The sequence below is a fragment of the Bubalus bubalis genome, chromosome 1 (assembly GCF_019923935.1).
Source record: "Bubalus bubalis isolate 160015118507 breed Murrah chromosome 1, NDDB_SH_1, whole genome shotgun sequence".
In the NCBI taxonomy this organism is placed as follows: Eukaryota; Metazoa; Chordata; class Mammalia; order Artiodactyla; family Bovidae; genus Bubalus; species Bubalus bubalis.
In genome coordinates, this window is record NC_059157.1 from 13,252,379 (window position 1) to 13,267,133 (window position 14,755).

The following is a 14,755-nucleotide window of genomic DNA, read 5'->3' on the forward strand; positions in this document are numbered from 1 at the left end:
AACAGGTCTGGGATGGAGCCCACCTTCAGGTACTGTAGATGTTGCTGGTTTGGGGACCACATTTTGAACACCAAATCCTAAAGAGATCATCACACATTGCCTTCCAGCTTCTTCAGGGTAACCTGGTTGTCTTCCTTCTTAGTCCTTTAAATGTTGCTCCAGTGTTTCTCTAGGCTTACGTAAACCATCCATTGGATAGGCGGCATTTTTGCTATTTCTCAAAATATCTAAAACAAGTACTCTGGTCTCCTGACTCCCATGTCCTTTCTGGTGATCACTGCACTGGTTATTGAAGGTCTATATCAGGGGTCTGGGAAGATGATGGAGAAACTGTAGGGTGACCCATGACCTCCCTCTCATTTATATGATGTCTTTTATGTAATACATACATCTCTTAATTTTCTCTGGGGAGGAAGACTGTAGCTTTCATACAATTTCAGAAAGGTCAATGTCTTTTAAAAAAAATCATAAAAACCACTGAGTCACATACTGTTAAATTCATTGTACATTTTATCTTGTCTTCATGTCAGTTCTTCAATTGATAAGAATTGAATAATCATTATGAATTAAGTATCTGCCATATTACCAAAGGATCTAGTGTTATAAATAAAAAAAAAATAAAAAAAAATAAAATGTAAAGGGTACATTATATCTCTAGGTAAAGGGTTTGGTTCTAGAGTTATGGTGTCACTTGGCACATAAGTCTAGGAGGCCCTCTGCCAACTTTATTTTTCAAGACTGGCAACAGAAGCACTCACATACTGGCAATGGTTGCATATACCTCAGTATTTCTTTAGCCATATTTTTGGTACCCATTCCTCTAAAATGCTGGCAAGTAAAGAACTTTTCATTCAAATTTCTCTGCTACATTGAAAGTGAGACCATTTGAGGGCTAAGTTTTTACTCTGAAGGTCCAGAGGCTAAGTTTAGATTAGAAAATATATATAAAAACTATTAGTCTGTGCATATGAATATGCACAGGGCTTGTCCATCCCTTCCTAGGAATATTTTGTTTCTACTGGAACTGCTATATGGATAAAATGGCTCAGGGAAATGTGGCAAAGAAATAGTACTGTCTTTGCAGTAGATATTTGGTGGTACCTCTTCCTAGGTCATGAACTAGCCTCCCTTCCCTGAGGACAAGTCCTGCACTCAGAGGTACCCTGTTCCTCATCCATTGATAGCTGGGATGGAGAAGCCAAAGCTGGGTCCTCTTCGTACTTTCTTTCAGAAATCAAGATCTGATACACAGAAACAGGACAGTTAAATCTCTGACATGCCTTCAACTCTAGCTGTAACTTTGGAATTGCAAGGAAATATATTTTGCCATGTATACAGAAAAACAAAGAAAGTCACTCTGTAAAAAGAGAAAGATGAAGATGACTTAGCTAAACTTGGAAAATTTAAAAAAGGATCCTTGGTCTCTGACAACTTTTCTTACAATCACTCTTTTTTCCCTACATATATTAATTTCATTACAATGAAAGCTTTCCCAATACAAAGTTTTTTCTCATAGATGAATATTTTGTTTCATTTCCTCTACTTGTGTTCTTAGAGGCACATGTTTATAGGTGCTGGGGTTGAATTAACTAGGTTTAAATATGGATTCGATCACTTACTAGCTAAATTCAGTAATTTGGATGCACTCATGCTAAAGTTTGTTGTTTATCTGAAATTAAAATTTAACTGGGTATCCTTTCTGGGAACTCTATTTGTGACATAGTTTCTTCCTTTGTCAAATGGAGGTAGTGATACCAAATTGACAAGGATGTTGTGAAAAACGTCAAGGATATCATAAACATTATGTAAAACCATTTAAGAGAAATATAGTTTATTATTCTCTTTCCTCCTCCTTTTTCCCTGTATTGTATTTATAACACAAGAAGGCACTTCTTACAAGGCTCACCGTGCATGTGTGCTAAGTTGCTTCAGTCGTGTCTGACTCTTTGCGACCCTACAGACTATAGTTGGGTGGCAGGCTCCTCTGTCTATGGGATTCTCCAGGCAAGGATACTGGAGTGGGTTGCTATGCCCTCCTCCGGGGGTCTTCCCAACCCAGGGACTGAACACACATCTCTTATGTCTCCTGCATTGGCAGGTGGGTTCTTTACCACCAGTGCCTCCTGGGAAGCTCATGAGGTTCACCAATTGGGAGAAAATACTTCCTGGATGTGCTGAACTTTTACTCTGTTAACAGAGTAACACCCAGGCAAAATGACCTAATGATGCAGTTTACCAGGAAGTGGACTGGTTCCTTTTGGAACAAGGGGAAATGTTTTATTACCTCTCGTGAGCTGTCTTTGTTCTTCAATAAGAGGATCTGGAGGGTTATATATTTCAACCTACCTGACTTCACCCAGGTACCCCATTTGAGGACACTCTAATATTCATTTTTGTGCCAGGCCATGCCTAGGCTTTCATTATACACAAATTGCTTTCCAGTTCAAACAAGTATCTCTCCAAGTGGCCGCTCTCATCTCCTATAGAAAGAGATGAGGAAATAAAAAGCAAGAGGGAAAAAGAGAAGATGATAATATACTAGTTCACTAGTTGCTTGTTTGAAGATAAAGAATGTAAGATGCTTGATTTGGGGCTCTTTATGTCTTGTCTCTTATGTCTAAGTCCTTCTCACTTTTATCTTGATGACTCATATCCCGTCTGGAGGAAACCCAGTCAAGTACTGAAGAACGTCTTTGATATAGCTCCAACCATCATGTTTCCTGCCTAAGAGACACAGAGCGATGCACTTCCCTTACAGAGGCATTTATCATCTATTTCTTTATTTATCACACCAGGTCCAGTGGGATTAAATCAAACTTCTGTCTCTTCCTAAACAGTGTGGGCTTGCTGGTCTACCTGCCACTGCACAATTGGCGCACGATGGCAGACTTCCATGGTTATCTTCCGTGTTCAAAGTCACCATCTCTGGAGATGCTGTGTAAAGAGTGAGCCAGGGGCCCCTGGGGAATAGCGACAAGTCTAGTCTAATGGTGAAAGGCATAGGCATCTTCCACTGTGGTTTCCTCCATGCTTTCTTTTCCATTTTCTTCCACAGTTTCACCTGGGTATGTGCAATGGTGATGAGATGAATGTTTACTGCCCAGAGTCAATATTGCTTGTTTAGAATCAGTAGCAGGGATTGGTTTGGGCTCCAACAAAGGGACTGGCCTACAGGGCAGTTGTGATACACTCTCCTTGGCCTGGTCAACTAGAGGTGTTTGGTCAGGACTTACGTCTGGGACCGTCTCTTTTTTCAGTGGCATTATATTTATAATCTCATATGAAGCTGAAGATTTACTATCCTTTTTGTAACAAGAGGTGCTGAAAGGGATGGCGCAGAACACAAGATCCGAGGGCAGCAGGCTGAACTCATTTTCTGGCCGGGTAATCACAAACCTGTAAGAAAAGCCAAACATGAATTCTGTACCCCTGCAGCTGGGACAGTGTGGGTGCAGGCAGTGACCAAAATAAGAAAGTCAATTGGCTGGGGGACAGAAAAGGAAAGATTTGTTTTGCCTTGCTTTATTTGGTTTCTGATTAAAAAAAAAAAAAAAATCTTTGGTGTGGTGCAATAGGAGAGGCCCTGGACTAGTAACTGGGAGACTGGTATTTTCATCCTTGCCTCTGAAACCAACCATCTTTGATCTTGGACATGCTGTCTCCCTTCTGGGTCCTGCTCTTCCCATCGTTTTAATGGGAGTGGGGTAGGACCACAGTTTGGGCTAGTCATTTTCTGATGGCTTTTCTAACTCTAGGCTCTGGGCTTGCCTATTCTCCCAATCACCACAGTCCACAGCATTTCCAGAGCTGTTGGGGGGAAGCGGATGGAGCCCAGACATAGACAGACAGACAGAGATGGAGGGAGGAGATGTCAGTATCATTCATGCTTTCCAGTGCCATTTCCTGAGCATCATTCTCCTCTGCCATCTTTGTGGTCAACGCTCTACAGCCATACCACCCTCCCTCTTGACTCATCAGTGTCATCCACAGAGCTCCATGTTTATTTAAGCCTTTGGCATGTGGGATGCGTTTTCTCTCCAACTCCAGGGCCGCCGTCACCTGATGTGCCTGCAGTGCCTGCGTGATTTATGACTCCAACAGGCAGACCAATTTCTTTGACTTCCACTCCCCAGCGATCTTTATCTCCTAACCACTTTCCCGGCCACATACTGATGTTATGACTTCCTGACATATCCTGCCGGCTACAATCTTACACTTCAATCAATCACTCTCTGCCCGCAACTTCCCATCACTCTTTCTCTCTCTTGTTTCCTTACTCTGAGGACCACTGATCTTGAATTTCATCAGGATTTCCCATCCCCCTGTCCTTTTGTAGTTTTGCTTCTACGAATCCACCATAAACTCCTTCTTCCATCCTTTGCAGCAATTACTGTAACTTTTACCTCTTTTTCCACTCCCTGTGAACTTTCCCCTCTCTCTTCTCTCAGCAGGGGCTTAGCCATCTGTTGCTGAGAAATCCTAGTGTTATGTTATGTAAACATTCCCGGAAGCTCAGCCCTCATCTGCAGCCAGGTTGACCTTGGCATCCTTCTTTCCCTTCTCTTCTCCTTTGAGCCGAGAAATTGTCTTTCTTTGTATTCACCACAACTCCACTTGGAGTGATTTGACTTCCTTCTCCTTTCTCCTGAAACAGTCCATTTCCACTCTGGTATTTTTAATTTCTCCTTCTCTACCAAATCCCGCGCGCTCCCACCATGAGACTCTCAGCCTGGAAGTCCATCGCTGTGCTGTCTACAAACGGCACCATCTTTTTTTTTTCCTCCTCCCTCCACACACATTTTCTCTGTCTTCCCTCCTGCTGTCACACTGATCTTTCTTTAAACTGAAATCTCTACATATCACTCCCAAGACTTAGATGGACCAAGCACAGTGGCTAGAAGAGGCACTCAATAAATACTTACCCAGTGAGCCCAGCAGTGAACAAGTGGATCTTTCCAAAGTGGACAGTGGCTTTCAGCTTTAAAAAGTTGCACAGCCAGGGGTCAGGGGTAACTTGCAAAATAACTCAGACTTAAAATCTGGGTGTACATCTCAAACTTCACTGGGGATAAAGATCCCATTCTCTTCACATGACCAGTACTAACTGGATCCCAATCATCAGGGTTCATTCCTATTATTTATACTGATCCTACATATCTACTTCCCCACACCCTTCATTGCAACTAGAGGCCTTGAATTCTGGCCACCCCTTTCATTCCTGAATGAAGTAGCTTTGGCCTTTATGCTTGGATGGGGGCCCAGCACCTTTTGCACCAGCATACTTCCCTTTTGTGCTCTGGATTGCATTCTTCTTTATCTATCATGCGGTATAGGCCGAGGCACAGGATTCCAAGATTATTTAATGAGCCACAGAATATTTGTCCAAAAGTCTTTCTTGGCTGGGGAGAGAAAAGAGAAAAACACATGCCCAGGGGCACTTAAAATTAAGCCACAGCAAGCACTGGGGTTGTCATCTGCCTTTCCTCCCAGAAGAAGCCTGGAAGACCCAAGAGCCACCTCCTAGTACCTTTGTGGTGGTAAGTGGCCAGGAAACCAGGTTTACCATTAGTCTTGAGCATCTCATACCAGCAACTGTTTCACTCTGGTCTTTGAAGAGCCTCTGATGCATGGGGTGTTGCGAGGTGTTATGCTCGCTTTTATCAATACTGATATGTTTTGGTAACGACTAACAAGGAACAATGAGCGCCAGGTTGGAAATGCTGTTTTCAAGGCATGCCATGAGCTGGGATGTTAAGTGACCTCCAGAGAGCAGTCTTCTTTTGACCCTGCTCTCAGGTTACTGCCAACAAGGCACTACAAGTGGACCTCAGGTATCCAAAGCAGCAGCAAATGGATCCTGGGAATTTGAAAACGAACAGTCTGTTTTGGTCTGTGATACCTCAGGGTAAAGAACAGAGCGAGGCCCACACATCAGTGGAGAAGAAAGGGCTTACCAGTCCACTGCCACCTCTGGTACCAACAGGACGTGGCCAGCGGCAGCCGTCCTGGGCTTAGAATTGCTCACAAGGTCAACCTTAGACGAGGAACCCAGGACCACAGAGATTTGAAGGACTAGACCATGGAGGGAGCTTTGGAATGCTGTGTGTACTGGGCAATCAGATGCACAAGGCGTGGGGTTCACCCTTCTTGGTGGTACCAGCCGAGACACGGCAGGCACAGAGGCTGGATGTTTGTGAAGAAGGGGTTCTGCTCATGTCCCTGTAAAGGCCGGACTCTGACAGCAACACCGGGGAGCCGAAGGCCACGCCACTCAACCCCAAACCCAGGGGCATCACACTGACAAGTGGACTCCTCTTTGCAGGGCTGGACTTGACTCAGATCCCCAAATGCCAGATGCCTCCCTGGAATTTTCCAGAATTATCTTTTCCTTGCTGTAATCCACTGTTTGCTAGTTCTGAGGACCGAGAAAACTCAGGCATTTTTCACTGGCTGGCCCAATAAGATTCTTAGATGCAAACACGGAGTCCTTCTGCCTGATTTCAGACGACATGATCCAATTTCTTTAATAGCTAAAGTGTAGGGAGAGTGTGCAGGCCCTTGGTCAGAGTGCCTTAGAGGGACCCTGCTTGGCCACTGGGAGACAATATGGTCTCAGGTAAGTACCTCAGCTTCTTGATCTGTTCAATGGAATTAAATAATGATACCTACCTTGTAAATCCTTGGATAGATTAAGTGAATAAAAAAAAAAGCAGACAGGCCTAAGCAAATGCTCAGTGAATATTAATCATTACACTTATCATTAGTATCCTTGTCAAAGGACAAAGTTGTTGAACCCCTCTGATGCTTCCAGGGCACTTTATTTTTTACCTGGAAGATGAGGATCATATCAACTGCTTGATATAGCTCAAGATAAATATAACATGTGAAAATGCACTGTAAACTGGAAATAACTATGACTATGTTATATTAATTTTTGTTATCATTGTTATTATTTATACAGTATAAGCTGTCTAGGAACGCAGACAGGTTGGATCCTTTCCAAAACTCAGGGAGGTAAGGACATGGGAAACTATTGTGAGAAAGAAGAGCTGTACAGCCACTTTGGAGAACAGTGTGGAGATGCCTTAAAAACTGGGAATAGAATGGCCACATGACCCAGCAATCCCACTGCTGGGCATACATTCTGAGGAGACCAGAACTGAAAGAGACAGATGTGCCCCAATGATCACTGCAGCACTGTTTACAATAGTCAGGACATGGAAGCAACCTAGATGTCCATTGGTAGATGAATGGATAAGGAGGTTGTGGTACACATACACAATGGAGTATTACTGAGCTAAAAAATGAATGCATTTGAGTCAGTTCTAATAAGGTGGATGAACCTGGAACCTATTATACAGAGTGAAGAAAATCAGAAAGAGAAAGACCAACACTGTAAATTAACACATATATATGGAATTTGGAAAGACGGTACCAACGATCCCACATGCAGGGCAGCAAAGGAGATATAGATGTAAATAACTGAATTTTGGACTCAACGGGAGAGGTGCGGGGGGATGATTTGAAGTAATAGCGTTGAAACATGTTCATTACCATAGGTAAAGTACATGACCAGTGCGAGTCCGCTGCATGAAGCAGGGCACCCAAAGCCAGTGCTCTGGGACAACCCAGAAGGATAGGATGGGTGGGAGGTGGGAGGAGGGTTCAGAATGGGGGGAACACATGTATACCTGTGGCCGATTCATGTCAAAGTAGGGCAAAAACCATCACAATATTGTAAAGTCATTATTCTCCAATTTAAATAAATTATTTTTTTTTTTTTAAAAGAAGAGCTGACTCACTTCAATGTCTGACAGGACGGTCTGGTTTAAGGAGAGCAGCCCCAGCTTACACCGCATCTTTCCAGGTAAAATCGTAGAGTAGCCGGTATTCAGCCCAAGTAACTTTTCTTTATCCAGATGTTGTTCCAGCTGAAAATTCATCCCTCCTGTCACTAGCATCTGAAGTAACTCTACAACATGGTAGTTGTAGAAAGCCTGGAGAGCAAGGAGAAGGCACGTACAAAATCAGAAGAGCTGCTCTGTAGACCGTGGAGGTGAGAGAGGTGGGAATTACTGGGTATGGCTGTCTGAAATGGATCCGATGGTTCAAAGCTCTGTCTCTCATTATCATTAATTTTTTTAAAGATTTTTTGTTTTTTTGGACATGGATCACTTTCCAAGTCTTTATTGAATTTGTTTCAATATTGCTTCTATTTTATGTGTTGTTTTTTGGCCTTGAGGCATGTAGGATCTTATTCACTCTCCAACCAGGGATTGAACCTGGACCACCTGCATTGGAAGGTTAAGTCTTACCCACTGGACCACTAGGGAAGTCCCGTCATTATCCTTATTAAAATCAACCAAAAGCTGGTGGTTTGAGTATGGTGCTGGGTTAAGCAAAGTGCAGAGAAAATAACCCATACTGTATTCCTGCTCCTGAGGGAGGGCTATAGCAGAAGAAATTAATGGGTAAATGATACTGACACCATGGTAGTCCCCACTTCCAAAAATGATCAGAGGAGAATAGCAGGCCATAGATACCCTAATAATATCAACATGTATTTTAAAATATGCATTTAATGAGACATCAATACATTTTCCTTAGGTGGTGGTTGTTTAGTTGCTAAGTCATGTCTGACTCTTTTTGACACCATGGACTACAGCATGCCAAGCTCCTCTGTCCTTTACTATCTTCTGGAGTTTGCTCAAATTCATGTCCATTGAGTCAGTGATGCTATCTAAGCATCTCATCTCCTAATGGCCCCTTCTCCTCTTGCCCTCAGTCTTTCCAAGCATCAGGGTCTTTTCCAATAAGTCGGCTCTTTTCATCAGGTGGCCAAAGTACTGGAGCTTCAGCTTCAGCATTTCCTTAGGGGACTATACATATTATTATTGTCTATTCTTGAATCTTCTGGATGTGGATCTACTTACATTCCTTTTGATTCTGACCTATGTGAAGACAGGTATTATCTCTCATAGCTATTATAGAACACTTCAAAAACTGTATGTGTTGAGTAAATGAATGGAATTTTAGAATATTTGACATCAAAATGAAGCCTGAGATTGATGTGTGGGTCAACTTAGTTTGAAACTAGCTTGAGTCGGAATAAGCATAGCCATTTTCTTAAGCTTCTTTTCCAAAGGATTCCTACATAGTGTGTTGACTAGGCAGTGACATACATGGAAACATCACTGTAATAACTGCCCATGAGGTTTTCTCAAATCTATTGTTATCTATGTAAAGTTTTTAATTTCCTACCTTTGTCTTAGTTAAATTGGGCTTTCACTCCAGTAGAAATAATTTACGTGGCTATATAGCACTTATGTAAAAATCAGTACTTTTGTTTTCATTATAAACAATAGGAATGACTTAATCGCTATTGAGAAATTTTACCATTGACTTTCTCTGTCCAAATTCAGGGATTTGCCTCCCGAAGCCTGGGTTGTGAGAGGGGCCTCTTTACAAGTCTTCTTCTCATTTGTGATCCATCACTCAAAATGCTTGCAGAAAGATTGTCTAGAAACACAAATTTGGACTTTCACTGTCAGACCTCTGCTGGAAAACCGAGCTCAGACTCATTTCTGTGGCATTCAAAGATGCACAAGACCTGACATTCCCTCCAGGGCACACTGGTCTCTCTGCAGCCGCTCAAGCTACACACTTACTCCTTCATGCCCTTGTTTTGGAACATCGGCTTCATCTTTCCTTTATGAAACTGGCAGACTCTTCACGGGCCTCCTTATCAGAGTGAAATTTTCCTTGCTTTGCGATCCCATGGTCACTGGCTTTTATTCTGCATTTGAGAGCTAACTGTTTGTAGGGAACACATCCAGGTTTGAATCTTGGGCTGGCGTGTTCTAGCAGAATACTTTTGGACAAGTCATGCATTCTCTTAGCCACAGTTTTATGATCTTAAAGCTGACATGATAATACCCATTTTTGAGCACTATTTGTGGGATTAAATGAGATACGCAGTGTGCACACTGAATTCTGTTATCTCTGACATTGGTTCTCAGGTACCTAGATCACCTGGAGTGATATTTGTGAGAGCAGATTTCCAAGACCCCTGATCTACTGGATCAGAATTACCAAAGAGGAGTTGGAGTCAAAATTTAAAGGGCACCTTTGGTGGTTTGGACACCGGTGGTCCTCAAACCACACTGGGAGGGAGCAACGCTGCCTTAAATGAAGTGGTCTTTCAGACAGACATTATCTACTCAATATTCATGTTCTCAGGAGTGCATTGGACCAAGCAGGTGTAAAAATACTAAGTGCAAAGATGGTTTCAAATAATTAATTATTGTAAATAATTTTAAAAATTGAGTGCAAAAACAGCTGTAAGAATATTGAGTGCAACTGGCAGCTGATTTTTAACAAGTAAATGCGTATTTCTTGGAACATATAGAGACCACTGGAGAAGGTAAGCTGGGAAAGAATATAATCTAAGTCAATTAAGAGAAAATAAAAAGAATTTCTGTAATATTTTTCAGATTAAAGATGACTTCAAATGCTTTCTCCGTCCTCACGTCCAGACTGCAAAGATTCCCTAAGTGACATTTCTTTCTGTTGTGTCCTGTGACCTCCCAGAAGGATGCTTAAGGATCCGGCTCCCTGAAATCCCGGAGGGTGCAGAGGCTGTAAATCCAGGCTGGGCCACAATCCGTTTAAGAACAAGTGGCCGCAGTGCAGAATGATCAAACATAATGCTGTTAGGATAATTCTCCACTGATTAAAGAAAAAGGTGTAACTTCTAGGGTTATCCTGGTGTCCATGGCTCTGGGGAAACATACTTTACATATTTAATGGAGAGAGGCTTAGCTTTTGAATATATCATTTCTTCAGTGTTGACATCAAAAGGCTTGCAATTCTATATTGGGGGAAATAATGGGATTTACATGTCACCCTTACCCTGTGAGCTCATCTAACATCCTTATTATTCAGGATTTCATAGCACTACCCTATGGGTCTCTTTCTTTTTTTCTTTCCTCCCTCCCTCTCTTTCTTCATTGTTTCTTTTTTTTTTTTTTTTTTACTTTGTCAAGAAAATATGCAAGTTGAAATGTGCTTGAAATAGTCTAGGGCTTCTAAACTTGGAGAATGTTTCTAATATAATCAGATTTACTAGCATTTGGACTTCCAATGCTAGAAAATATTGTAGAAAAGGGTTTTAACTTTGAACTACAATGAAGCTTGAGGTCTCTCTCTTAACCCAGGATATCACTCCTTAACAACACAGATGCTAGCAGCCTAGCTACTTGCTGCTTTTTCTTCCGAGAGTTTCTCAAAAGGCCTGAAGACCAAGATTTTTTGAGTAATACTTCTGAGAATGAGGCTATATGGGAGGAAAAACTGAGTGAACTTGAGAAACCAGATAACTTCTGTTACTGTCCTTACCTTCTTATAAGCAAAGGAAAATGCCTTCTTTTTTATGTCTAGTTCTGAAATTCTATTATTATAAAGTTTTGCTCCCATGGATGTGTGTGTGGGGGGTGGTCTGGGTGCCCCACCCCTAGAGTTTTTTATACTTTATTTTTTTTAAATTTGTATTTATTTTTGGCTGTGCTGCATCCTCACTGCAGCATGCGGGCTACTCTGGTGGTGGTGCGTGGGCTTCTCACTGTGATGGATTCTTTTTGCGGAGCATGGGCTCTTGTGCTCAGGCTCAGTAGTTGTGGCACACGGGCTTAGTTTGTCCATGACATGTGGGATCTTCCCGGATCAAGGATTAAATCCGTGTCCCCTGCATTAGCCACCAGGGCCCCCTCCAGATTTTAATCTTTATAGCATCGAACTATAAAGGATTTATCAGTTCAGTTCAGTTCAGTTGCTCAGTCATGTCCAACTTTTTGCAACCCCATGAACTGCAGCACGCCAGGCCTCCCTGTCCATCACCAACTCCCAGAGTTCACTCAAACTCATGTGCATCAAGTCGGTGATGCCATCCAGCCATCTCATCCTCTGTCGTCCCCTTCTCCTCCTGACCCCAATCCCTCCCAGCATCAGGGTCTTTTCCAATGAGTCAACTCTTCGCATCAGGTGGCCAAAGTATTGGAGTTTCAGCTTTAGCATCAGTCCTTCCAATGAACACCCAGGACTGATCTCCTTTAGGATGGACTGGTTGGATCTCCTTGCATTCCAAGGGACTCTCAAGAATCTTCTCCAACACCATAGTTCAAAGGCATCAATTCTTTGGCGTTCAGCTTTCTTCACAGTCCAACTCTCACATCTATACATGACCACTGGAAAAACCATAGCCTTGACTAGATGGTCCTTTGTTGGCAAAATCCTTTATAAACTATAGAGATTAAAATTACATGTTATAGGTGTGTTTCTCCAGCTGGGCCAGGTGTTTACAGTAATATTCCAGGGGATACCTGAAGGTACTGTGTTGGCTGAATCAGAATATTTGGAGGAAAAATCCACTATTTTTTATTTTAAAAAATGACAGGTGTATCAGGGGATAGAAGGGGGAAAATCTCAAACATAACGTCAGTGCTTCCAAGTAGGGACGAGTTCACACCACTTTATTCGGGCTCAGCTCTCTCCCAGGACATGTGAGTTTCTTCTCCTTGTGTTTCTCACTGGCAATTTAGCACAGAGCAGTTTTCAGAGGACTTGTGAGGAGGGGGAGGAAATAGAGGCAATCTAGACTGGGGTCGAGGAGGGACCTCACCCTGTTCCAGAAGCTGCAGAGGCGTCAGCCCCCTTCATCGGAGGCAGCCTGTCCTGAACACACCTGTCGGTAGCCCCGCCCTCTGCAGAGGAGGGCACCAGGGAAACACACATTTTGTTTCTAATTATAACCTCTGACTCTGCAGCCATGGGAAACCGAGCTCTTGGTGCATCAAGCTGGACACCAGGCAGGAAGAGCCCAGTCTAGAAGATGCTCCTTGGGGAGGGAAATGATGGGACGAAATGGACCTGTGGCTGAGTGGCAGACAAGACTCCTGACTGGGACCTGGAGACATGACTCGGAACAGAGGGGAACAGGAATCTGGTTCTCTTATTTTCGGCCTGTTGGTCAGATTCTCTAACTTCTAAGTAGTAGTTTCTAAAGTCTTCTTTACAACTGAAATCCTTCTTCTAATCAAGCAGTATGCAGAAACCTCATGCGGGATCCAGCTGAGAGTAGAGCTGTTCTGATTGGGGGAAAGTGGTGGGGAGACATTGGGAGCTGGATCACCCTGGTTCCCTTCTCCCTGTCCATCCCACAGCAGCTCTGGAGCACCCCGGGAGGCAGATTCCTCCAAGTACCACCTCAGTGTACTGAAAACACACTCATCATCACAGAAAGAGACTTCTAGAGCAGCAGTGGATCAGGTTAAGATCTAACTCTGGGACCTTAGGGATTTGTCACGTGTGAGTGCAGTACCCTTTGGCACCTTATTTACCCCTTTAGGCTTCAGATTCCTGATCTAGGAAACAAGGCTAGTGGGACTTTCCTGGTGGTCCAGTGGTTAAGAACTTGCCTGACAATGCAGGGAACTCAGGTTTGATTCCTGGTCAGGGAACTGAGACCCCGCATGCCACGGGGCAACTAAGCTGGCGAGCCACAACTCCTGAGCCTGCACACCCCAGAGTCTATGCAGGCACCACAACGAAGAGAGGCCCCCGCTCACCACAACTCGAGAAAGCCCATGCCCAGCAATGAAGTCCCAGCACAGCCAAAACTAGATAAATAAATAAAAAGAAGGCTAGGAATTATATCCTCCTAATTGGGTGGATGGGAGAATTAAACAGATAATGTGGGGAAGGCATTTAGCAGAGATCTTGGGCCCAAGGAAAAGCCTGAGGGATGACGTTATGACTGTTCCTAAGGTGGGTTCCCTGGTGGCTGAGATGGTAAAGAGTCTGCCTGCAAAGCGGGAGACCAGGGTTTGATCCCTGGGTTAGGAAGATCCCCTGGAGAAGGGAATGGCAACCCACTCCAGTATTCTTGCCTGGAGAATCCCATGGACAGAGGAGTCTGGGGGCTACAGTCCATGGGGTCGCAAAGAGTCAGACATGACTAAGGGACTAACACACGCTACAAGGTGGGTTCTATGCTGTTGTGCATATTCCCCCTGGTATTGAGTGTCCTGGCTCCAAGGGCTTTACGTTTCTAATCTTAAAAATGCAAGCTTCCCTTGCCACACAGTTATGAGAAAAGGCAAAATAATGTCAAGTGTTTCTGGAAAATCAGAGAATGCAGAATTGCGAGGCATCAGTTAGCATCATCCCTGGATCCCCACGTGCACTGCCCTAGGCAAGGGGCTGGTCGTGTGGGCTCCTGGGCTTCGTGGCACTCACCGTGGCCAGGAGAGAATCCAAGAAGCTGCCAGAAAAGACGGTGCCAGTGGCGAAGGAAGTGCTCAGATGCAGGTTCGTTCCGGAGAAGTTCCATTCCATCCCACTGAGCTGTTCAATAAAGTGGATGTTGGAAGGATTTTCTGCAAGAAAAGAGGCAAAAGGGAAAGGCAGGCAGACAAGTTTAGGAACACAGGACTTTCAGAGCAGACTGACCAAGCGTGTGGGGGTGAGGGGAGGGGGGAACCATTGCTCAAAGGGACAGATGCCACTATGGGGTCAATGTGGGACCTGCCTCAATTTTAGTACTTTTTTTTTTTTTCTTTCCAAATATCTTCATCCCCTGAAGATGGGATATCCTTTTGAGTACCTTCATCATCAAGGAGTTATTCTTGGATCTTAGGCTCAGTTTCTCCAAGCAAGTATCCTGAAAATCACTCTGTATAATTTGTCTTTCAAGCCAGGA

General features: G+C 43.6%; 1 protein-coding gene and 1 long non-coding RNA gene across 2 annotated transcripts in view; one reads left to right on the forward strand and one right to left on the reverse strand.

Annotated features, from left to right (window-relative positions):
• Nucleotides 1-2,756: 2,756 nt before the first annotated feature.
• KCNU1 (potassium calcium-activated channel subfamily U member 1) overlaps nt 2,757-14,755 on the reverse strand; it is a 152,901-nt gene continuing 140,902 nt past the window's right edge. The window contains exons 24-27 of the mRNA XM_044933170.2: nt 14,293-14,432; nt 7,803-7,997; nt 5,275-5,399; nt 2,757-3,396 (exon numbers count right to left, since the gene is read on the reverse strand). Coding sequence (XP_044789105.2) covers nt 2,985-3,396; nt 5,275-5,399; nt 7,803-7,997; nt 14,293-14,432 — 872 coding nt within the window. The 3' untranslated portion in view covers nt 2,757-2,984. The remainder of the gene's footprint in view (nt 3,397-5,274; nt 5,400-7,802; nt 7,998-14,292; nt 14,433-14,755) is intronic.
• On the forward strand, nt 7,933-10,754 carry LOC123330858. The gene is made up of 2 exons (XR_006547102.2): nt 7,933-8,056; nt 10,494-10,754. It is a non-coding gene; the product is annotated as an uncharacterized LOC123330858 (long non-coding RNA).